Raw genomic sequence first — 26,263 nt, 5'->3', positions numbered from 1 at the left:
AAAATAAAAATAACTTCAAACTTCACTTACTATGTACTGCTTAACAAATAATTGTGCCTTGAATGTTTAGGTTGAATTAGAAAGCCTTTAGATATGTCAGAGTTATCACATATACCAAAATACAGATGACTACATACAAAAGAGGAATACATATGTATTATACATACACATCATACACTTAAACATAAATGAATCACAAACTTTAAAATATATGTCTTTATACACACATCAGTTTGATATAGTCATCATATATCGACTACTAAAGAATAAGTCCAAGTCAGAGTTAAGATTGTGTGTTATGAAAAAAAAAAGATTTGTTGGTACTTGATGCTAATAGTCTGATGTTTAATTTTTGGAACAATGTTTCAAAAAGAGGTAGATATTGATCTGTTTAACTGGTGTAAATTCCTACATATCCTTTTCTACATACTGGCCTTGTCTTCACTAGAATGTAAGGTATGATGTTAGCATGCATTACGCTAACAGGGAAGCCTAGACTTTAACTAGACCAGTTTACCACGGTATAGAAAGGCTAGACTTTTAAAACATGTTAGCACATCTTAGCTTGCTCTTACACACTAATCTAGACAAGGCCTCTGGACTAAACGCTGGGGCAGCTTCGCTGATTGCTGAACCAGGATTATTCCCAAGGGTAGACAGGCCTAACAGTTAAAGAGGGCATAGAAGAAATATAACATTAAAGGATTAGAGTTCGCTTAAGCTGTTTAAGAAAATATCTGTGTTGTAAAGTAAAGCCCTGACTAGCAAGTAGAAGGAAGGCCTTAAAAATAGAGTTCTACCAGGCATTCTTCGTACTCTATTCTTTTTGGTCTTACAAGTAACTACTGTAATAAGATTTTTAAAAATTTCTAAAAAGAAAGGCCCCTTACTGACTACAGATGGTTTTAAATAATATAAAGAAAATCTATCTTAGAAGGAGCCATCATGGACCTTCCCACTCTACATACCAGTGTTATCTCAAAAATTCGGGCCTATGTGAATCCAGGTGAAACGGAAAAAAATGACAAGGGGAGGAAAACCCTTGGAGAAATTAGGTTTTAAACCTTATCTGAATTAAAACTGAAAGTAAGGGTGAACTGTCTCAAACTTGTTTTTAGTTGAAGTTGTAGTTGGCAATGACATCACTTGTTTATTAAAGGGTATAAAAAAGTAAACTCTTAAAGGGTTAATTTCTAATACCTGCCTGACCATGTTGGAGCCAACCAATATGAATCTCAGCATACTTATAAACTTTTGTTACTGTTTGAATGTAGTAAATTTCTTATTATTTATGCATGTTTAAAGCAACTGTAGAAACACCATTCGGCCTTTGGATTTAATAAAGGAATTTATGGTTAAATTAGTGTCATCATAATATCCTGCATAAATAATAATAATTCCAAGAGAGGGGGACTCTGCTCAGGACTTTGAGAACTGCATTAAGACTCCCAGGAGAGGTCCATCTTCCCGGGGCCCTAATGTAGAAAAACACCTTGCAGAACCTAGAGACTAAACGGTCAGCTCTCACTAAGCAGTCCATTTTCCCCCTCTCTCTAAGGCTTAGTCTACACTCAAAAGTCATGCCACTGTAATTGAAACTCTCTTTTTCAGTGGGAAGGCACAAGTCCACACCCATCTTTGTCTCCCATCAATAGATGTCCATAGCAAAACCAGTATAATTGCCCCATTTTACTGGGGCAATTCTACCTTGGTTGAAGTTAAATTAATATATAGGATCATTGTGAATGTTTACATACACTGATGTAGATACACCAATGCATGCAGTCCTCCCATTGCAATAGCACCAGTCACTGAAGGTATCAAAAGCACACAGTATAAAAATTTAGTACTATTCAAAGTATGAGGTACCAAAAGCCCAAAATATAACATCTCACTATATTTCATTTACATACACATTCATAGGCCTAAGACACCTACCCCTCAACATGTACTGCACCAAACCAAAATTATGGCCTAATTTTCAAAATTATCTTGAGATCTTAATCCCACTCTAGCCAGCCTGCTATTAACAGTGGAAACATCTCTCATTCACACATCTAACAACTGACAGACAGACTTTTTACCTCAAGTTTCCTTTCTTCCGATACTGCCTCTCCCTTTTGTCTCACAATTGTACAATATACACCACATACGCATAATACAAGGGAAGTATTTCTCAGAGACACCAACGCGCATTATTAAATACCTTCACCAGCCCTTCAATCTGCCAAATGCTCCACAAGCATCTTGCAGTTAAACAAGCAGTAATTAAACGGCTTCTTGCTTCTGTCCAGATTGTTAACATATGGCTTCATGAGCCAGAGAAGGAAAAAGATAGGCGGGATCAACCACAACAATTAGGACAGCAACCCCATTAATGTCCATTGCATGTTTTGGAGGAAAAAAGAGTTAATTGTTGTAGCTTTTCAAATAGTGATGAATTTCTGAATATTCTAGCATCATGTCCTTTTTCAGACTATCCAATGTTGAACTCTTTCAGTTGCCCCAGTGATACAGCAAAGCCTGAAGAACCACTGAGAAATAACCCTTCCAGTCAAAAGACTTTGTAACTAGCTGAGCCAGGCCAAACAAAATAAACACAAAACAAACACAAAACAATGGACTCTGAATAGCACTGCCGTGACTTTTATTATATTACATCCTGCACACTGCCCAGCCTGATAATACTAGCACTTTTAAAAGAGGTGCTAGATATTTATGGCAGTATGTTAAAGTAGTTTATATTAGTTCTTCCATAGACATCTGACTAATTACACAGTATCATTATTTATGATAAGTAACACTGACTAGAAACCCACTCAGAAAAGAACTGAGGAATTTCCTCCTTCAAAATTGGTAAAGCCAAAAGAGAATTTTTTAAGGTGTCATTAATTTTCCATCTTTCAATTCTACCCAGTAGAATTTGACTTGGTTAGTATTTTGATGGAGAATTACCAAGAAAATCTAGACGTGGAAGGAAATGGTGGCAATGGTCCTTTCAGTTGGCACTGAACCAATATTTAAGCACGGTAACCAGCTGAATCTTATCTGTTAGCCAATGTGCTATTGGAATTGTCACCTTTAAGAGGTAGTGTAAAATGGAATCCTTGACCATCCAGTCATTAGAAGGCTCATGACACTTTTTACAAGGGTAATCATCCATTACTGACTGGTTCAATATCATTTTGAATGAAATATAGGGCCTTGGGAGACCTGTAAGTTAAGATGCATAGCATCATCTTGGCTGACGTTTCTTCTCAGAAGTGGAAGTTGAGATTGGAGTGTTTGGAGCCTAGTGAAGAGGGATCTGCTGGGAAAGGGCACAGAAGCACAGTTATGTCACTCAGTAGATATATAAACAGCGTTCAGAAAAACTTTAAGCAAGGGAGGCTGATAATATCTCTACCTGCCCTTTCTCTAGTTTGCTTGGTCTATCTCACCTTCTGGGGAATTCAAGGTCTCTGTATTTCCTATGTAGGAGCTGTAATAGCTGGAGAACACTGCTCTCAGATGCAACATCTTGATAAATCAGAGTACTGGAAGTGGGAGAAGCTTGCCATAGTCCCATCATAGAATCATAGAATATAAGGGTTGGAAGGGACCCCAGAAGGTCATCTAGTCCAACCCCCTGCTCAAAGCAGGACCAATTCCCAGTTAAATCATCCCAGCCAGGGCTTTGTCAAGCCTGACCTTAAAAACCTCTAAGGAAGGAGATTCTACCACCTCCCTAGGTAACGCATTCCAGTGTTTCACCACCCTCATAGTGAAAAAGTTTTTCCTAATATCCAATCTAAACCTCCCCCACTGTAACTTGAGACCATTACTCCTCGTTCTGTCATCTGATACCATTGAGAACAGTCTAGAGCCATCCTCTTTGGAACCTCCTTTCAGGTAGTTGAAAACAGCTATCAAATCCCCCCTCATTCTTCTCTTCTGCAGGCTAAACAATCCCAGCTCCCTCAGCCTCTCCTCATAACTCATATGTTCCAGACCCCTAATCATTTTTGTTGCCCTTCGCTGGACTCTCTCCAATTTATCCACATCCTTCTTGAAGTGTGGGGCCCAAAACTGGACACAGTACTCCAGATGAGGCCTCACCAATGTCGAATAGAGGGGAACGATCACGTCCCTCGATCTGCTCGCTATGCCCCTACTTATACATCCCAAAATGCCATTGGCCTTCTTGGCAACAAGGGCACACTGCTGACTCATATCCAGCTTCTCGTCCACTGTCACCCCTAGGTCCTTTTCCGCAGAACTGCTGCCTAGCCATTCGGTCCCTAGTCTGTAGCTGTGCATTGGGTTCTTCCGTCCTAAGTGCAGGACCCTGCACTTATCCTTATTGAACCTCATCAGATTTCTTTTGGCCCAATCCTCCAATTTGTCTAGGTCCCTCTGTATCCTATCCCTCCCCTCCAGCGTATCTACCACTCCTCCCAGTTTAGTATCATCCGCAAATTTGCTGAGAGTGCAATCCACACCATCCTCCAGATCATTTATGAAGATATTGAACAAAACCGGCCCCAGGACCGACCCTTGGGGCACACCACTTGATACCGGCTGCCAACTAGACATGGAGCCATTGATCACTACCCGTTGAGCCCGACAATCTAGCCAGCTTTCTACCCACCTTGTAGTGCATTCATCCAGCCCATACTTCCTTAACTTGCTGACAAGAATACTGTGGGAGACCGTGTTTCCCTTCATCCACAGAACCAGTAATCTCATCATAGAAGGCGATTAGATTAGTCAGGCATGACCTTCCCTTGGTGAATCCATGCTGGATCCTCAATCCCTTGTCTGCAGAGAGGTCCCTCCCTCAGGCCTGCTTGCAGTAACGGGACTTTCCATTCCCAAGCTGAAAAAGGGCACATAGAAAGTCTCCAAGTTTCTTCTACCCAAAAATGCGTGGACTTTTTCAGTATCAATACAACTGAAGGCTGCTAAGATACACTAAACACCATTCATTTACGCCCTTTAACCTCTTTCTTTTTGGAATTTACTATGTACTACTGGGGGAATTCTGCACCACTGTGCATGCACAGAATTCATGTCCCCTACAGATACCCACCCCTCTGCCCATCCCTGCAGAAAATAGATTTTGCCAGGGAGGCACTGAAATTATACCTTTTGCCCACCAGGGGCTGCTGTGGCACCAGAAGAAAGGGCAGCTGGCTCATGGAGAGGGAGGGGGAGAGGCTGCTTTCCTCACAGCACCTTGCCCGGGGGGACAGGTGGAGGAGACACAGGATTTTGAGGGAGTGGGGGGAAGAGGAGACACAGAGCAGGGCACACGTGGCTGCTGGGAGTCATACAGACTGGGGTTCAGAAGGGCTAGTAGGGGACAGACTGGGGTGGTGGCACAGGAGCTATGGAGTGACAGCATTGAGCCAGGGGTTGAATAGGAATGGGGGTGCAGGGCCACATGGAGGCGGGAGGAGGAGAGGTGGATGAGTGGGGGTGCAGGAACAGACGAGGACAGAGGCAAATGTTCCTGAATGAATGGAAGAGGCTAGGGGTCAGCCAGGGCCTGCATGGGGGAGGCTCCCCAACTCCCTAACAATCCCTCCCACCCAGAAAAAAACAAAACTGTGCCATTAGTTCTCCCACCCAACCCAACAACCCTCCATGTTCACTCCCAGCAATTCCCTCCCTCTCAGCTCCACCCCTGACTGCTCCCAAGCCTTTGCACTGCTTCTGAGAGGTGCAGGAAATATATTTCTGTGTTGTAGTTTAAATGAATTATTACTCAAAGCTCTGTATTAATATGCCTAGCAAGAAATCTATTTGTCAAAAAAAATTCCTGACTCTTTCGTTGTCTGTATTGTTACATACATACTTGTTGACAGGTATTCTGAAATAAATAACCAATATAATAGAAACTGGCATGTTTATATTGGGTTATTTTGACAAATAAAATATGCAGAATTTTAAAATATTGTGCACAGATTTTAAAATTTTTGGTGCAGAATTCTCCCACCAGTAACTATGATATTTTTCTAGTGTCTTGCCTATTTTTTTTTGAAGAGCTATATAAAATCACAGTTGCGTGTTATTGTGCTTAGGCGGAGCAGAGGAGGAGAAATATGACTTAGGTGCTTTTGAAAATTTTACCCAATAGCAGTATTGTTCATTGACAAGGAAGCCTTTTTATAAAGTTATTTGAATAAACTACCCTACAATCAATCCAATTGGAGCCCACAAAATGTGGGAAATTTAGGTATGTTGCCAATCTCTACATTCCTCTTTTGTGTCTTAGTGTTGTATCTTACATTGCTTTCTGTTAGAACAAATACACCATAATATCTGGAGACCATAAAGTAAAACTGGGAGCAACAAAATGAATTGCCAAAGATGCACAAATCAAGAGGAAAATAAAAGCCTAAACAGAAAACAAAAGAAATCCAAATCTGACTGAGACATTACATAGAGAGAGACCAAGAAATTTAAGAAATCCCAGCAAGCAAAATTTGGAACTGTTCACATTCAATGACATCAAGACAGTAAAACCACTCATGGAGGAAAAACAACATTTCAGGCATTAAAAAAAATGAAGCATTTATTCATGCATGACTAAGATCTCTCTAAACAGAAAAAGCTTAAAAAAAAAAAAAGACTATCCTGACAAATCCACCAGCAGCCCAATTTCAAATAGACCACAGAGTCAAAGGTAAAGGCAAAAAAAAAAAAAAAACAACACACACACACAAAAATGTTAAACAGAAAGGTATACATTTGAGATATTCTATAGGAAAGCCAAGATTATGGGTATTTTAATTATTACAGGAGAAGGCAAATAAAATACCCACAAAGATCCTACGTCTTCTGAAATTCTTGTTTAAATAATTTTTAAACAACTTAGTGAAAAGGCATCTGGGAATTGTACATGAAGTATGGCCACATGCAGCAATCTTTACTCACACTGAGGAATAGTTAATCACAAAAGTAGTCTCATTAAAGTAAAAAACTATACTTGTAAATACTACTGAGAGCGTGATTGAAGAATCTGGCCCATGGAATTCAAGTCAATAACAGGGTTTAGTAGCAAGTAGACAGAGAGAGAGAGAGAGAGAGAGAGACTTACCCCAATGTACAAGTTATCCTATACCCCCCTTTTCATTCATTTCCTCCTCGACAACATTTAGATGATTCAGCTTTTCCTCTCTGTCCCAACAGCTAAATCTCCAGTTCATGTCCTGATTATCTCTAGCCTTGATTACTGTAAGCGCTATCATTTCCCAGAACTCATGCCATGTTATGGACTGGCATCTGGCAATCTGGCATAGTGGTCAGAGGAGGAGTCAGGTCTAAGGGAACAGCAGGCATCCAGGTTAGGGAACAAAGCTAAGTATAGGCACCAGAACGAACTGCCAGTTACCAGAGCCAGGGGTCAAGCTGGAGTCAGAACCAGGAACTGAAGCTGAGGTCAGACACCAAATGCTAGAGCAAAGATCAAGCCAGAATCAAGGTCAGAAGTCGGAGGCCGGGGTTAGAGCCAGGACTGGTCACTGAAGATCAATGACGAGGTGTAAGGGCAGGAGGTAAGGCAAGGATCAAACACAGAGCAAGAGCACGGTGGAAACAGGAACAAATGTGGAAGTAAGGCAATAGCCAGGAGCAGAGCTGGAACCAGGAACAGGGTTGGGTGCAGGAGACAGTCACAAGCAGGGGCCAACATAGCGACAATAGGAAGCCACCTTGTTGCTCGGACAAAATTCCTGTTCCTCCTTCTGGCTTAAATATGAGCAATTGGTGGAGCTGGGCAATCCTTCAATCAGAGCTCCCAGTGGTTGTGGCTGGGGCTATAGCCCTAGAAGCTTTTGGTAGCCCTAGAACTATTAGAGTTCTTTGGGGGGGTCAACAAACACGTGGACAAAGGGGAACCAGTGGACATAGTGTACTTAGATTTCCAGAAAGCCTTTGACAAGGTCCCTCACCAGAGGCTCTTAGGTAAATCAAGTTGTTAAGGGGTAAGAGGGAAGATCCTTTCATGGATTGAGAACTGGTTAAAAGACAGGGAACTAAGGGTAGGAATAAAGGGTAAATTTTCAGAATGGAGAGGGGTAACTAGTGGTGTTCCCCAAGGGTCAGTCCTAGGACCAATCCTATTCAACTTATGCATAAATGATTTGGAGAAAGGGGTAAACAGTGAGGTGGCTAAGTTTGCAGACGGTATTAAACTGCTCAAGAGAGTTAAGACCAAAGCAGGTTGTGAAGAACTTCAAAAAGATCTCTCAAAACTAAGTGACTGAGCAACAATATGTCAAATGAAATTTAATGTGGATAAATATAAAGTAATGTACATTAGAAAAAATAACCCCAACTATACATACAATATGATGGGGGCTAATTTAGCTACACCTAATCAGGAGAAAGATCTTGGAGTCATCATGGATAGTTCTCTGAAGACACCCACGCAGTGTGCAGCGGCAGTCAAAAAAGCAAACAGGATGTTAGGAATCATGAAAAAAGGGATAGAGAATAAGACGGAGAATATCTTATTGCCCTTATATAAATCCATGGTATGCCCACATCTTGAATACTGCGTACAGATGTGGTCCCCTCATCTCAAAAAAGATAACTGGCATTAGAAAAGGTTCAGAAAAGGGCAACTAAAATGATTAGGGGTTTGGAACAGGTCCCACATGAGGCGAGATTAAAGGGGCTAGGACTTTTCAGCTTGGAAAAGAGGAGACTAAGGGGGGGTATGATAGAGGTATATAAAATCAGGAGTGGTGTGGAGAAAGTGAATAAGGAAAAGTTATTTACTTGTTCCCATAATATAAGAACTAGGGGCCACCAAATGAAATTAATGGGTAGCAGGTTTAAAACAAATAAAAGGAAGTTCTTCTTCACTCAGTGCACAGTCAACCTGTGGAACGCCTTGCCTGAGGAGGTTGTGAAGGCTAGGACTATAACAGGGTTTAAAAGAGAACTGGATAAATTCATGGAAGTTAAGTCTATTAATGGCTATTAGCCAGGATGGGTAAGGAATGGTGTCCCTAGCCTCTGAATGTCTTGTCTGGAGGGTGGAGATGGATGGCAGGAGAAAGATCACTAGATCATTACCTGTTAAGTTCACTCCCTCTGGGGCACCTGGCATTGGCCACTATCAGTAGACAGGATACTGGGCTGGATGGACCTTTGGTCTGACCCAGTATAGCCATTCTTATGTTCTTCCCAACCCACCTATTTTCATTGGGTAGCCATTGGGTGGAGCCCAGGATGTGGCAGCTATTCAGGGACGCCCACACATAGGTTCAAGACTTGACATATCACATGCCACAGCCTTCCCACCCATCCAAAATATGCCAGCTAACATTTTCTTCCTGGCCTGATCTGACCACATTACTACACATTTTGAATCACTCCACTTCACTACAACTCCATCTTCTTGTCTTTGCCTTTAAAGCTCCAAATAATTTAGTCTCACAATTTTTCCACCCTAGTAACCATCCCGCAACTGCTCCTCCAATTATGCACATTTGATACCCTATTTTTCAACTTCTTCCATAAGTACTACTACACCTTTTTTCCATTTTGTCAGCAACACATTGAACTCCCCCCCCACACTGTGCCCTGCAAAACCATTCCTCTCCTTATTTAAATCTCTCCTGAAAACTCATTTCTCCCATGACATTCACAATAAGCAAGTCGATTTTTCCCCACTATTCTTACACATTTAAAATGTCACCCAGGACTTTGACTAACTGGGCCAAAACAGCTATTCTGGGAGTATTCTCCTTCATGTATTAAATTAAAAAATCGGCACTCAGTGAGGTAAAGGACCAGATGAACAGAGATTTGTTGTGTAACCCCATTAGAATTCAAGAGCTGAAAGAAAATTTCCAGAAAAATATAGAAGAAAATGATTGGGAAGGGATAAATAAGAGTGTTGTCTGGGATGCTGAAGAGGTGATAATGTAATCCTTATAATGTGATCCTTATAAATAAAACATCATACCTCACAAAGACAAGAGCTCTTGAAGAACAGAGTTTGGAAGGCAGACAAATCTACAACATCTAAAAGAGTATATAAGAAAATAACTGAGGTCAGAGGGAAGATTAACCTGTTACAAATCGATACGGCTGAGCGAACACTTAGCTATATCTAACAAAATTATTATGAGAAAGGCAATAAAGATGATAGGCTTTGAGTCAAAATTCCCCCCCTCCAAAAAAAAAAACAGAGAGAGAGAGAGAGAGAGAGAGATCAGCCATCCTGTTGATTAGAAATTAAAAAGGGAAATTAAGTAACTGGCATCAAACAGATCTCAAACATTTGCTAAACTTTTTCCATACTTTGTACATTTCAGAACATCCAAATCCTGAACTCATAAATAGATATTTCAGAACTGTGAAACTTCCTCAGCTCTCAAAGGATGATGTGACAGCTCTTGATAGGCAAATTGCTGCAGAGGACCTTGAAAAATGTAATTAAGAATTTAAAATCCTTTAGAGCTCCAGGTCTCAGGTTTTCTGGGGAGCATTACAGATCTCTACAGCAAATGCACCAAATGGTCCCTGTTTTAACTGAATTGCTTAATGTTATTTTGCAGGGGAATGAGATTCCAAATTCATAGAAAGAGGCAAAAATTGTGATTATTCCTAAAGAAGGAAAAGATTTGTATTGTGCATCATACAAACCGATTTCTAAAATTTATGACCAGGTTCTAGCAAACAAATGAGTGTCCTCTAACCCAAATGAGTTCACCCAGAACAATCCGGATTCATTGCTGGCAGGCATCTTTCTGATAGTCTGAAGAACTCTGAATTTGATGTATAATGTTAATTCTAACAACTCTTCCTGTTAGTGGCTTTCTTTGGATGCTAAGAAAGACTTTGACTGGATGGTGTGGGAATACCTCAGACAGATTTTGGTAAGGCTTTCTTTTGGAAATTAGTTTTATAGGGGCATATCGACCCTACATATTCATTCTTCAGCATCTGTGTTGGTTAATAGTCATCAACCCTCTCCTTTTTATTTGTCTAGGGCAGGGGTGTGCAAACTACAGCCCGCGGGCTGGATCCGGCCCCTCAGGACTTCAGATCCTGCCCACGGGATTGCCCCCCGTAGTGCCACAGACCCCATGCTGCTCTCAGAAGCGGCCAGCACCATGTCCCTGGGGCCCCAGGGGCAGGCAGAGGGCTCCGTGCATTGCCCTTGCCTCCAGGCACCACCCCCCGCAGCTCCCATTGGCTGGAAACCGGGAACTGCGGCCAATGGGAGCTTCGGGGGAGGTACCTGGAGGCGTGGCAAGGGCAGCGCGCGGAGCCCTGTACCCCCCCGCCCCCGGGGCCGTGCAGGGATGTGGTGCCGGCCGCTTCCCAGAGCTGTGTGACATAGGGCCAGGGCAGGCAGGCAGGCTGCCCTGGCCGCGGTGCATGCCGCTGCCACCCCAGAGCCGCTTTAGGTAAGTGGCGCCAGGCCAGACCCTGAACCCCTCCTGCACCCCGCCCAACCCCCTGCCCTGAGCCCCCTGCCACGCCGCACCCCCCTCCTGGACCCCAACCCCCTGCCCTGAGCCCCCTGCCACGCCGCAGCCCCCTCCTGCACCCCAACCCTCTGCCCTGAGCCCCCTCATACACCCTGCACCCCTCTTCTGCCCCAATCCCTTGCCCTGAGCCCGTTCCTGCACACTGCACCCCCTCCCACACCCCACACTCCCTCCTGCACCCCAACCCCTTGCCCTGCATTTAATTTCCCCACCAGATGTGGCCCTCGGCCCAAAAAGTTTGCCTACCCCTGGGCTAGGGGTACAAGAAAGGATTGCCCATTATCCCCCGTTTGCTTTACCAATGAAGCCATTTGGTAAAGGACATCAAAATGCCTTCGTGATTAGAGCAAATAACTTAGATTAGAGTCCAAACATAGCTATTCATAGTAATGGCTACATTAAAAAGAATTTTAGGTCATCAAAATTAAAAATTCACCCATTCTTCATCCAGATCACTTTATCAGCTTTGGACAGATTTTCTAAATTCTTGTGACCAAGATTCTCTCCCTCTTCACTATTTTCATTAATAATCAGGTATTTATCTATCCCCAGGAGATATCAAAGTGACTATTCATTGTGGTTATTCCATTTGGACAACTGTTCCAACAGTTACAGAAGAATGTAAACAACAAAGATCCCATATTTTCAATATTTACAAGTCAAACATTTTATTCTGAAATCTAAGTATGAGGTGACTCTCTACACCTTTGGTGATATTTCAGGAGTTAACCCAGGAGCACGTCGGAACAAAAAAAGTCTTAATTCCTAAGATGTATACAATTTCAATTGAAAAAGATGTCGATAAGAAAACAACCCAGATGAAAAGACGGGAGAAGGATTCAGAGAAATGGATCTAGATGACTAGGTGTCTATATAGGAAAGGAGATATACAATTTCACTTTATGTAGCTGATGCAGAAATTTTTTATAAATTACTGTATAGATGGCATTTGACTCCAGTTAAGTTCCATCATATTTTTGCTACTAGGGACATGCACAGTTGGAGGGGTTGCAGAGAAAAGGGAACATACTTAAACATCTGGTGGTTGTGTCCCAGAATTATTTGGTTTTCGGAGGAAATTATTAAAGAGATACCTCTTATGACAAAATGGCAGTTTTCTAGAGATCCCCTGACCTGCTTACTTAATATTCCTATAAAGGATCTGCATTTTAAACAGAAAGACAAGTTAATTAAATTTTGTTATTGATGGCAGTTAGACTCCATATTGCTCATTACTGAAAAAATTCCTCCTATGTATGTGTACAGTGAAATATGGACTGTTCTCATAATGGACAAGCTTTCACACAAAGAGCAAACACAAAGGAAGCACAAAAAGGAGGATAAGTATTTAGAAATCTAAATACTTTCTACTGTACTCAGAGGAAGGTTCCCCATCCAGCAAATCAGAATCTTTAGTGAGGTTCTTTTAATATTAACCTGAGCCTGAACAAGATGTATTGTTAATGTTTTACTATAACTTTGCCTTAACAAACAGTTTGGTTCTTTTAAACATCACCAACATGTGTGCACACTTTAAAGAGAGTAATCACATGGTTGTACTACGGTTATCCTTGTCGTTCCTCACCCTATCCCCTCTCCTTCCTTACTGTGTGTCCCCCTCACCCATTGCAGCGTCTCTAAATCTTTATTGTAAACAAATTGTATGGGGACTTATTTCTTCTGTGAATAATCTAGCATATCATTGGATGCTAGAAAATTAAGTATCAATTTATTCAATGCATCAGAAAACTCCCAGTCACTACACTCTGACTCCTATTAATATATCGAGGATGCTTCAGTGTTTCGAATGTAAATCCCCATTTACGTGGGGTTTAATTCATTAACGGATTTCTGATTACTTAAAAACAGCTTTGTTTTTAAAAACTTACATTTTATTTGTCACTTTAGAATATTTATTGAGGTATTCAAGTACTACTGTAGCACTTCCAGGCCACAGTTGGGATTTGGGGCTCCACTGTATGGGGTGCTGGACATCTCAAAAACAAAATGAGAGAGCCAAAGATAGACAGTCCCTGCCAAGAGTGTGTACAATCTAAATACACAAACAGATGAAGGTTAGAGTTTGGGGATAACACATACCAGTGAATGAGTATGGTAAATAACTGCATTCTATGAAGATTTATTTCATACCTATCCACACACCAGACTGGTCTTTCTACTTAGCTATGCATGTACCACTTAGCCTATATTTTAGTGACTCTCAAACCATGGTCCACAGAAAGCTGGCTGGTCACATGGTACCAGTTCTCCTCCTTGTTCCTAGTGGCTCAATTGTATTAACAGACAGCTAAAAATACATAAACTACTTTCCTTTTTTTCATCTAAGCAATTGGGGTAGTTGCCACAAGGGCTATATGTGATCACGAACAAGATGCCAGACAGTCATCATGACGGAGAGGAGAGGAGAGGAGTGCACACTCAAAAATGGAGTTTTTGAAAATCTGTATTAAAATGAGGCCCACGTGATGAAATAGTTTGAGAACATTTGCTATAGTTTTACTCAATATATGCATGTTACATCTTTTCATGTTTATATGTACACTAAAGAGAGAACAGATTCCCTTACTGTACAGTAGCAATGTTTTAGTGACCTTCAAACTAAACATAATAGCCTTTTTGTACCAACATCATGAAATGGTTTAGTGATGAATGTTACCATAAAAATCCCTCTGAAAGGCAGAAAAGATGACACCATTGTGTTGTCTTGCTTTTAAGCTAGTCTTAAGAGACAAAAGGAATTTGCAATATGTGATAGCCTGTAAAGCCTATTCTTCATGCCAAACTACACATTTCAGCATTGTTTAAGGATTCACGCAACTGTAGTAAATATATGCTTTAAACATTTGTAGCAATGGACACATCCAGCAGCACTAAATAAATTTGTTTATTTATGCCCTTATAAATGCATTTATGTTAGACAAAAGAAAGAAAATAGTACCACTGGTATAGTGTGTGCAGTGAGTAACAACGGGAAAATCTCCTTTCCAATATTCTTTCAAATGAAATGGAGGGGTATGTGAAGTTTTTTGAGGGGTAGAAAGGCTTACTTTAGTAGTTCTCTCCCAAAAATAGCAGATCTAAACACCACACTAAACAGGAGAGTTGGCAAAAGCAGAGGTCAGAATCCCACAATACCACAAATCTGTTAGATCAGCAGCTCTGATCCACTTCTTCACTTCTGTCATCCTCTAGTGTACACATTATGACATTAATAATCTAGTACAATTTATGTAAAAAATGAACACCCAATTAAGTTTCAAATACGGATATTCAACTCAAAATTGTAAATCCGATACAAATTGTAAATCTCATACAATCTCAAGCTAAAAGTTGATACAGATTCTAGAGCTCTCCATTCCTTTTCAACACAATCATCTTGAATTTACTATCAAATTAATTAAAAATGGAACAGAAGATGAAGTGGAAGAAGTAGGACACTAAAATGTCTTGCTGTGTTATAATCTACATTAGACTTAAGCTTCTCAGAGCAGGAACCAGTCTGTAAAGCATCTTAAACATCAGAATCCCACAGGATCTATGCACCCCACAATCACCTTCTGCTGAGATACACCCTAATCCTATCCTGCCTACACCAGAAATTCACAAGAATTCACAGTCCTGACTACAAAAGCCTTAGAAGAAATTTATTATTAATACTTGCATGGAGCAGGGGAGAGACCACACTGACATTTTTAAAGTTGCCTCATATGGATAAAGCAGGTAATTAAAAAAACCTCCCTAACCAGCCTTATACTAAAGATCTACACTGATCTGAAACTGTTTCTCTCTCAACACGTCACTTTTTTTGGTGTTCTATGCGCTGGCTCTATACACCATTTAAAAAAAAAAAAACATAGTAGAAAGCTCTGCTGCAGCAACTTACTTTTGAAGCTTCGGTAATGTAACACTCACAGGGTCTGGAACCAACAAAAAGCAATATATATATCTAGGTTTTTAGGGTGAGCCTTGGACACAATTTACCACCTTTTCCATCATCCCTCAAAAATAAGAGTCCAATCTTCCCATAGGATCAGCTACAAATGAAGATTTGGGGAAGAACCTTCAATCTTCTGTTACAGGGTAAGGTACCCCAGCTGGTTGTGGAAGGCTCAGATGCTAATATTTACATGAGTTGTCCAAGGGTCAATTATCCAAATAACCTTGCAGCAGGAAGCAGGTTAGGGCCTGAAAAGTCACCCCTTTCCCCCTCCATTTCATATAAATGACCTCAGTTAAGTTTTCAGGTGCTTCAACTAATCTTCCCTCTAGTCGTCCTGAAAATATTTAGTCATAGCAGACGCTCATGGGTGGTTAGGAGTATTATTTCTTATGGGTGGGGAAAAGGGGGAAAATATTTTTGTGGGTGGAGGGTTTTTTGTTTGTGTGTGTTTGTTTTTTGTTTTAAACAGGTTGTAGGGATAATTTAGCTGACATGAACAGGCACAAGTTAAGACAAGACAAGCTCGAACAAGTAACTAGTAACTGCTGAACAAGCTCGAACAAGTAATTTCTGAAACAACTAACTATTGTGAATATGTTTATAATAAACAAAGTAGGCAGAAACACACTGACCTGATGAGTTTGCCTTATGCAAGCCGCAAAGCAGCTGGTCCTTACATGCAAGAAGCATAGATGTTAATAGGAAAGATGTATATAAACTATGTAGCGTGTGACATGAATTGTGATTGTGGTTTCACCCTGAACCTAAATTACCTGCACCTGGGCCTGGGTCAACATGGAAAAAAAGAGCTGTTACACGCCTAATAAAAGTAATCTGAGTCATGAGCTGGAGTTGAACTCAGTTTTTTGGATCCCAGACAACTGTACAAAGTGTTCCTCCAGAACTGAACAAGGTGTTCTGGATAGTCCAATTAGAAAGGTCTTGGAAGGAATCCCAACACAGGCTCACCCCAAAATGACGGCTCTCTGCAAACCTGAAAGGAGTTCAGGGATTCCCCATTGGGCCCATCCCTGCTGATTCTCCTTCAGAGTAAGGATGAAAAGCAGTGGGGAAAAAAAAAAACCTTTCAATCCTAGTAATCAGTTTACATTTTCAAGACTATCTTTGCAAAGAAAAGGGCTAGACATTATTTAAATGTGCTAGGTCATCCTGCCACAATTGCTATCAAAGTTCCCTGAGCCTGATGCCTCTTTGTTTGGTAATATCCTGTTTCCTTTGAAATGCTCTATGCCCCGAAGTCCAAAATAGCCTGGATTTGCTGACCTGAAAGACACACAGCAAAGCCCATCCTTTTGAGCAGGCTTTGGTGAAGGACTGAAGCAATGAAGTGTGGGATTTCCCATTAGTGAGAAAATTCAATGGGAGGTTTTATGCTGTATTTGTCACTACCCGTGATGAAGAAAAGCTGTTGCTTTGTTCCATTTTTACTTTGCATCTCTTAATTTCGTGTGTTTTTAAAATACATTCAGGATGCTGGTGTGGGGCTTGAGTAATAACATCTAAAATAAGTTTTTAAATAATTAAAAGCTGGAATAACCATAACTATGAATGAAAAACAATTTTTCACATTTTTTGAAATATTAAAATGAATGTGCTTGTCTTGCTTACAATCTGTGTGTTCACTTTCCAGGAACAACTGAGCAATTAGATTTCACTGACAAAAATGTTTGCAAATAGCAAATTTCAAAAAGTCACAGACAGATATTTAAGGAAACCAAATTTTAAATCCGCATGTGCAAAATTGGATGAATATATACGCACTTCTGGTACACAAGCAAGAAACAGTAAAAATGTAGTGTAACTGGACTAACCAGTTGCAAGAAAGAACGTTCAAATTTTGAATATCAGAGTAAAAAATATTTTAGATATTTGAATAAATTCAAGGAAACCATAATCTACTGCGGAAATTATGACCAGAAAGAGTATTCAATGGATAAAATTATTAATTTTAAATTGTTTGCTACACTCTAGCCATACTATTTCTAGGAGCAAAAAAGGACGGAGGGGCCCATGGGTATAGGAGTCACAGATCCAGGAGGCTGGCTGTATAGGCTTGTATCATAAAAATACAGCTAAGGGTAGCATGAAATCCCTCCTTTACCTATGAAGGGTTAAGAAGCTCAGATAACCTGGTTGGCACCTGACCAAAAGGACCAATAATGGGAGAAGACACTTTCAAATCTGTGGGGGAAGGTTTTTGTTTTGTGTTTCTTTGTGTTCTCTCCGGGACAGCGAGGAACCAGGGCAGGGAAAATACATCTCCTGAGGCCATACCTGAACTAAGCATCTAAGATTACAAATTGTAAGTAATAGGAAGGAAATGTGTTAGATTATCTTTTGTTTTAGCTTCTGAATTTTCTCTAGGCTAAGAGGGAGGTTTATTCCTGTTTTTTTCTGTAACTTTAAAGTTTTGTCTAGAGGGGAATCCTGTGTTTTGAATCTGATTATCCTGTAAAATTACCTTCCATCCTGATTTTACAGAGGTACTTTTTACTTTTTTCTTTATAATAAAGTTCTGATTTAAGAAACTGATTGGTTTTTAGTGTCCTAGAAACCCAAGGGGCTGGTCTGTGCTCACCTTGTTTACTCTCAAGCCTCCCCAGGAAAGGGGGTGAATGGGCTTGGGGGGATATTTTGGGGAAACAGGAACTCCAAGTGGTCCTTTTCCTAAATCTTTGTTTAACTCACTTGGTGGTGGCAGCGATATCGTTCCAAGGACAAGGAAGAATGTGTGCCTTCGGGAAGTTTTTAGAGATAAGCTTAGTGGGGTCTTTCATGTGGGTCCCCACATCTGTACCCTAGAGTTCAGAGTGGGGAGGGAACCCTGACAGCTTGCAATCTGATTTTGAGCATTCCAGTGGAAGCCACACCAAATCAAAATGTTGACTCCAATTATTACAGCGAGAAAGGTGTATCATCTACGGTTTTAAAAAAAAAATCCAAATCAACAGTTCAAAGATCCAACTGGCTAAATTTTGTTTTAAGTACTTTACGCTTTTAAGGAGGGATAATGAGATAGTTAAAATGGAAATTAAATATAGTTCCCTTTTTAACATAGTTTTTCCTTATCTGAGTCTTCCGAAGTCCTATATTCATCCTTTGTCATATAATAGGAATACTCCTGTAGTCAGATGTATGTGTAATGGAAATGAAACTATTTTGCACATTAATTTGACTCAGTGATCACAAAAAAAATTTATTTATAAAACTAATGAGATGTGATGATGTATAGAGGGACTACCTCATCATTTGTTTTTAATATCATATATTTCCATACTTCCTCCAAGTACCTAATTCCTGTCCTTTCCTTAATAAATGAGTGTGCTGCAGTGGTCAAAATCATTTCCCACCAACCATTACCAACAACCAGGCATTTTTTCTAGATGGCAGAGACAGATATATGAAAAATCAATAGCCAAAAAAACTAAGTATAACAAATGCAGTTTTTCCAGCGTGTGCGCCAATGTTTCTGAACTTTTATTTTTTTTGCTCCAAATAATTTCAAAGTGTAGCACCCCCTCTCTACCTGGTCACCTCCTTTAATGCCAATTTGCTTACAGGTTTGGGTTTTTTTGGATTCCACCACCCACTTAGCAGGGTGCATTTTCTTTTCTTTTTTCAATGAAATTATTTGGCGGTGCCTTCACCCCACTCGCTCCTTCCTGGCAGGGTTCCCAGGGCAGCTTGGGCGGAGAATTTTAACTACAAGGTAATTCCCACTTACTTGCCAGATAGTTGGAGACTTCCAATAAATAACACAAACACATACAATATATTCAACACAATAATTATATTAAACAGGAGACAAATACAACATAACAGGGTAAAACACTATTTTTAGGGCGACCGGTGCCCACACTGAAAATACCCGTGACTTGATGTAGCAAATGTAAAATAAGTGTCCCATTGGTACGCATACTTTGCTGGGGCCCTTGACAACCTATAACCACAAAATTCTTCTTTGCAGTGGTTTAGCAGTGTGGCTGACTGGGTACAGTACAGCCCAAAGGACTCACAAGTGGGAGAAGGTGGCAAATCCCTCCACAGATGTAATATGCAGCAGGTTATAAAAATCTTCAAACCCTTACTCCCTGGCTTGAGGACATAGTTCAGAGAGTAGGTGGGCCCCAAAACAAATTACCTGACTAACTAACTAAAAGATGGTGCACTCACAAATTCCATGAATGATCCCGCAGGTTCGAAGATGACTCTGGACTCCTCAATCACTGCAGAGGGGCTGCTCTCTGCTGGCAGGGATCTTCCTTTAGGCAGAAATCAGGCTGCGTCGGTCCCAGGATTTCCCTGGACTAGCAGACAGAGCAGAGCTGACCATGAGGTGACTGGTCTCATCTAGGGAGCTGGAGTCAGGTGACCAGACGTCCCGATAAAATCGGGACTGTCCCAATTTTTAGTTCTTTGTCCTGCATCCCAACCAATGCATGTTGGGATGTCATTTGTCCCGATACTGTGGCCCTGGCCGCTCCGGCAGGTTTTTGGATTTTTTTTGCTTCGGCAACTCTGCTTCAGCCGCGCTTTTTTTTTTTTTTTGCTTCCCCCACGTGTTCCGATATTTTGTCTGTTTCACCTGGTCACCCTAAGCTGGAGGGTGAACTCAGCCTGGCTGGGGAAGTTTCCCAGCAAACTCTACAAATTGGGAATCATCAGTGGGGAAGAAAAAACCCAGCTAAGCGATCTGCTGTTAGGTCCCTAGAGGCCTGTTCTCAGAGGGAACCCGGCATGCAGGCCTGGGACTCACCAGCTCCCCACTCAGCCAGTCCTGCCCTTTTCCTGGCTGGCTCCGGACTGACTCCAAAATGGCTTCTCCCCTTTTCTCAGCTCACTGGGAGGGCCTCTCACTCCGTATTGGTTGCTGGGCAGGCTCTGAGTCTGCCTTGGCTCCCCCTCCCTACTAGGGACAGTGTGCCTCTTCCTGAGCTGCCAGCACACAGGGTCCCAGGAATCTATGTAATCTCGTTGGGGGTTACAAAAGTTTGCATAACTAAAATTTATTTTAACAGCAAACATATCAGTACTCTGGTATATACTAACATTATTAGCCTACAAAGTATTTTTTTTAAATGGAGGGCTCTCGGAAGAAATCTGGTAAATTACGGCACGACTTGAAATGCTGGTCAGCTCTTATCAGCCCATGTATTACTTTTTGGTTGTCCAGCGGACTCCTTTGCTTGCACTGATTTGTTTATCCTTGTTTAAACCAATATTTTTTTTTAAAAAGAAGTCTTACTTTGTGAGAGGTGGCAACAGTTCAGGTAGACTAAATAATAAGTCGATCAAGCAGCCTTTTTTAAGAATCCTAACAGCAACCAAAACAAAAACCAACCAACCAACAAGTGTCAATGAGAGGAAAGAAATAACACGAAAGTAACAAAGTTTTCTTTCAGACACTGCAGAATGGTTTTACACAAATTCAATGCTTCTTTTTAAAAGTGTTTTAATCATTCATCAATATTACAGCTTGCACTGCCAAAAAAAAAAGTAGTAAAAAAAACCAAACCAAAAAAACCCAGAACACCCAACAACCGTGGGTTGCCCAACTGTCCCCAGAGAAAGATCCCAACATCTTCGAACACTCAGGAACAGTGGGCCTCTTGTTCTGACCTGGCTCCTTTGCAGAGAGCAGCAGCATGAATCTATTAACCAATCTGCTGCTGTACAAAGAGCAACAGTGTTTACCAGTGTCCAATTTCTCTGACTATAGTTCATCTCAATTTGAAGCATTTTCACGAGCTCAAATAAAATATGAGAATAACTCCCATATCTTAAACAGTGATGTCAAGTAAATACCTACAGTACATATTAATTGCTGTACAAAAATCTTATACTAAAAAATAAGCATGGAACATAAAATGGGCAAAGCTGTCCACAATAATTGCTTGTAAATTTCACAGAAAAGCTGTAGTGTACTCACAGCAACAACAAACAGCTCAACTTGTTCTGAAAGCTTTGCTACAAATGGATTCGTTTGTGGGCATTTGTGAGTACATTAAATTTTATGTCTCCGTGTACTTTGCAATCCAGTATCATAAATAACTTGGCAAATTTTAATTTCCATTTTCACAGTATACAACAAAAACTGTGCTGTATGGAAGTTTACCATATACATACAACAATCAATAACAACAAAATCCACCATTCCTCCAGGAAAAATGATCTCCCTCTGGCCCAGCTGTGCTGGCCAGACTGCTGTTTTCCTAGATATGCTATTAGATCTCCCAGTATTAGTTTAAAACTCAGGTATTTGCAAAAGAAACAAAATTTTAAAACCCTGGAAGAGATTTATACTGCTAATTTACATAACAAATCAGCTAACATGAACAAATAGTACCTTTCACAGTTGACAGTGCTGGATAGTATCACACTGTAGCTAATTTTCATGTCTTTTTTCAATCAGTACTGGAGACTTTGTGGGAAGGGGTGTGAGGAAGACACAGAAGAGACTGATTGAGGCGTATCCAAGTAACACACTCTTCCAAGCCATTCAATGAGATCAATTCACATTATAATCACATAACTGCTGAACACTAAACTATTCTGGGTTGCCTTCACGCTTAGATAGTCTCAGTGTACAACTTTACATGCGAGTTGTTCAAAACATTTGATAAGACAGTACTTTCTACCCTCTGTCTGTACAAAGAGCTTTTTATGGCCAGCACAACTCAAAGCTACATCAGCACCACAAAGATGTACTTTTTAATATCTTGAATTTAGTTTAGTAGTATGATCATAGGTTGCATTCTACTTTTTCCTTCTAAGTTAGAAGAACGTCATTTCAGAAAGCTACCAACTTTCTTGTTTGATCTCAAAAGCACTGAGTTGCTTTAGGTCTCAAATATCTAAAAAGATCTTAAAATATGGCCTCTTGCATTCAGTTAAACATTTATTTCTCCAGCTGTGTAATTGAAGTATATAATATTTTAATTATTGCACATATTATATACCTTAAAGAAAAACAGGCATGTGCATTACAGGAAGTTATGCACAAATGTATGTACATTAGCATTTCATTCACATCATTTACTCTTACAGTGAGCAATTTAAAGGACACAAGGATCAACTGACATATTTCCTTTTCAACAGAATGTACAATTTTAAAGATATGGAAAATTTGAGGCCTAAACAACTTCACAAAGGATCTTTTAAACTGCCTTATTTTGCTACACTGGTCATGTTTAAAGAGTCCTCCAAACAATCGTTTTCTTCATTCTCATCTGGGTCATAAAACTGCAAAAGAAAAGTCACTTTTATTAACAGTATTGAAGGACAGAAGTTTGAATGCCCTATTACAATTGTTGTGTCTCATTAACACAAAAAAAAAAGAGAGAGAGAGAGGGGAGGGGGCCAGGGGTTGCTCTATTCAGCTTTACAACAGGTTTGTAGAAGTTAAGGGCTTAATTTAATTCCAAGAGTTCAGCTACACCCATTTAACACAATAAAACACAGCAATACATAGGTGAAGAGGACTTTTCTTCCTTTCCCCTCCTCCTTTTCCAATTGCTTCCCTTGGTTCTCAGAGAAAATGCTGAGGCTCAACTACATTGAACGTCTGGCTGTGATCCAAGATGCACTTAATGAGGTCCTGGCAACTCCCCAGCATTACAGATGCCTCTCCAGCACCACAAACAGCCTCCATCAAATAGACAGGAACCACAGGCAAATCTGTGCCTGACAGCAGGGCTTTACTTCCAAAGAGAAGTAAGAGACAAACGAGGACTCTGAAAATAATGTATCCCATATATTGCTAAATTAATCTAGTGTAATTTCAATCCTTTTTCCTCCATCATAACCAGAATCTTTAATGCGTTATAATTAACACAGTTTGACTGAAGTATTACACAGATTTAAAAGTTTACAGCAGTATTACAATTGTACAGTGGGTAAAAGGAACTTGATGCCATTTTTCAGATTTAGAAATGTATGTCTTTAAAACAGACATCTGCAGCAGCCAAGACAAAACTGTTACATTAACAACAATTCAACAGTTCTAATGTATTTTCTACCCTACTCTGGCTGGGCAAATAGTAAATACATGTTTTCACCATAATCAAAGTACTGATGCTTTGAACTAATGAAATAAAGCAGTAATCTAATGAGTCTGACAATGTTCAATATAACTTGCTAGACATTGTAATATCAGCACATCTCATCAAAAATTAAAACAGTTAACAAAATAATGCACATTCACACTACATCTACTTGTAAGATAGTGCTCTAGAATGATTACGCCTCTTTAAAGGCCCCAGCTACAGGGCTGACCCAAACAATACAAACTATCATTATTTAATTTGATTCTATTTAGAAAAGTACTTATATGTCTCTATATACATTTATAAAACCTGTTAAATTAATATTGCAGCTTAGTTGTTTCTGATCCAGTGCCAATTAGAGGACTCAAACCAAAGCCCAGCTAAAAAGCCTCAAAAATTCCCCCCAAAGATAACTTCAATCCACATATGCAAGGGACTCCCTGAATTGAATATATAGATTGCTATATTCCCTCATTTCTTCCAAATTCACCACTTTTATTCGAAGAGATGGAGAGGGGACCAGACTCTCCGTACATACAGTTCCTCTTGGTTGCCAAGCTCCAGCTGAACAGTCTAGCAGTAACTATAGTAAACTATCAACAAGAAATCAAAGAACAATCCTATCATCTCAGCCTAACTGCCCAGGATATCTAGGGGACATAAAAATGTTTAAAGAAACCTTAAAAAATTTAAGAAATTACCCTTCCTTAGCATAATGCCAGACCAGACCCTAAGACTAGAGCTACCTAGGAAAGGCAGCCTGCAACATCTGCAGTTCAAATGCTGCATCAGAAGATGCACTACATATTGTTTGTAATGTCAAATAAAAGTAGAAGGAAACTCCCTCAGGACCAAAATCTCCAGGGACCAAATGGATATTCCCTGAGACCAACAGACCACCCATATGTGATGCAGATTGACTAAGGAGGAGCCCCTAGCAAGTAGGAATTTGAGGCATAATAAATGCTCTCAACACTAAGAGAGCAAACAGTCCTCTTTGTTATGATTTCTTGTGAAAAGGAAAAGATGTCTATGATTGACGTGTGACATTAAGGCTTTTCTTCCTGTATAGTACATTCCAAAACATGCCCTCCAAATGCAGTATTATTCAGATATTTTGCTGAGTTTACATATTTAAGTCAGTAGTGCAGTAGTAGCAAAACTGAAGTAGCCACATGCCAGTTTCCTTAGACAGGTGGTCATAAAGGGAAATGGAAAAGAAATAAGGGGAAAAAAAAAACACAACAAACCAGAAGCATAATTGGCAAGCCCACTTCCTGCAAAGGTGGTGATAAAGCATGGTTTGGATTAGCACAGAAGAATGTTACAGAAACCAGATTACATGGAAACAGGTTTGTCACTGTGATAATAACCACAAATTAAATTGGAATTGTATATAATATTGCTGTCAACTGAAGCAGAAAACCATGTTTACAAGTTAATAATGACTACACAACAGTTTCTGCTCAATTAAATTTAATTAAAATCTCTCATCTTGCTATTGAAGGTTTTCCAATAGTAGCACCAACTAATTTGGTTCATTTCAAATATAAAGTATAAAAAAATTACATTTTAAGATTAAAAAATAAGAATTTATATTAGAATCTTTGTGTAGAAACACTTATTTCTGCCATAATTATTAACTGCAATAAGAAAGGTTTGCTATTCTTATTCACTTCCAGCAGCCAATAATTTAGCAGTCATTACAGTGAAAAACCTGTTGTTCTATTTATCAACTTCTCACCAAAGAGGTTGAACTTCAGTCTGGATTTCATTTAAGCCTGTCACTGTACCATTGCAGCTGAATTTAATTCTGTAATCATACTATTGAATATTTTGCTAAATTGGTTGAATATTTTTGTGGGGCTGTAGGGCTTTTCTTTGGTTCCATTAAAGTAGCCTTTGAACCTGTCTGAAGGGCTGGAAGTAAAAAGGCACCAACAATGCATATATTAGGGTAATGAAGCAGAAAAACAGCAGGATCAGCAATACCAGAGTGAAGGAACTGTGAGGAAATGCGACCTCCCCATCGGAGTCAAGATGGCACACAGCACCTATGTGACAGCACAGAGCAGAAAAGCACCACATGTTAAGACTTCCAGTTCTGTGGATTTATTGTCCACGTCTCTCTCTCCCCCTCAGCACTGAACTGTGCTCTTTATTTTATCTTTCTTCAACCTTCTGTAACATGAAAATAAACAGCTTAAAACATACATTCAGTGCGTATCAGACACGGAAAACTCATGGTACAGAACACTGAACATTCTTAATTTGTCAGGAAAGCATACCAACAGTCTCTTATTTTGAATATACAGCAAAAGGCTAGAGCTTTTCCAGCAGGGGAGACTATTATTCCACTTATGAAAAATTGTCATCTCAAGGACTGAAAAAGTGTGTTTTTAAAGAAATATCTCAGAATGTAAAAATGAATAGTAAATAAATATCAAAACCCACATAGCTTTGTGTCTTTAGCTATATTTTAGACACTTTCCACAACAGGACTGTCACGGTGCAGGACTCATCCCTGCGGTGCTTCCTCCTGGTCTCTCAGGGAATTAGCTCGTCCAGCCTCCAGAGCGCCCTCTGCAGGCCGGTGTCTCACTGCCGCTGCCTCCCTTGTCCCTCCCAGACTCCAGTGCCCCTTTTATCCAGGGTGCTGCCCCCTGGCAGTACCCCCAGAGATCTGGGTCTCCCCCTCCCAGGGGAACCCACACACACTATCCCCACCTCACCTCAGC

General features: G+C 40.2%; 1 protein-coding gene across 4 annotated transcripts in view; it reads right to left on the bottom strand.

Moving 5' to 3' along the window:
- Positions 1-26,263, bottom strand: part of BMPR2 (bone morphogenetic protein receptor type 2) — a 176,892-nt gene that overhangs the window by 103,604 nt on the left and 47,025 nt on the right. Inside the window, exon 1 of one of the 4 annotated variants that reach the window (XM_075118083.1) lies at positions 21,827-22,163. The exons of 2 other annotated variants lie outside the window; for them this stretch is intronic. Coding sequence is in view for 1 of the 2 variants with exons in the window: in XM_075118082.1 (XP_074974183.1) it covers positions 3,441-3,519 (79 nt within the window). In the remaining variant the exon portion in view is untranslated. Of the gene's footprint in view, positions 1-3,440; positions 3,535-21,826; positions 22,164-26,263 lie in introns of those variants that run through there. One more of the 4 variants, XM_075118082.1, reaches the window with a different exon arrangement.

This window comes from Caretta caretta, chromosome 11 (genome assembly GCF_965140235.1).
Source record: "Caretta caretta isolate rCarCar2 chromosome 11, rCarCar1.hap1, whole genome shotgun sequence".
Classification (NCBI taxonomy): Eukaryota; Metazoa; Chordata; order Testudines; family Cheloniidae; genus Caretta; species Caretta caretta.
The sequence above is the reverse complement of the archived record's forward strand: the minus strand, read 5'-3'. Positions and strand labels throughout refer to the sequence as shown.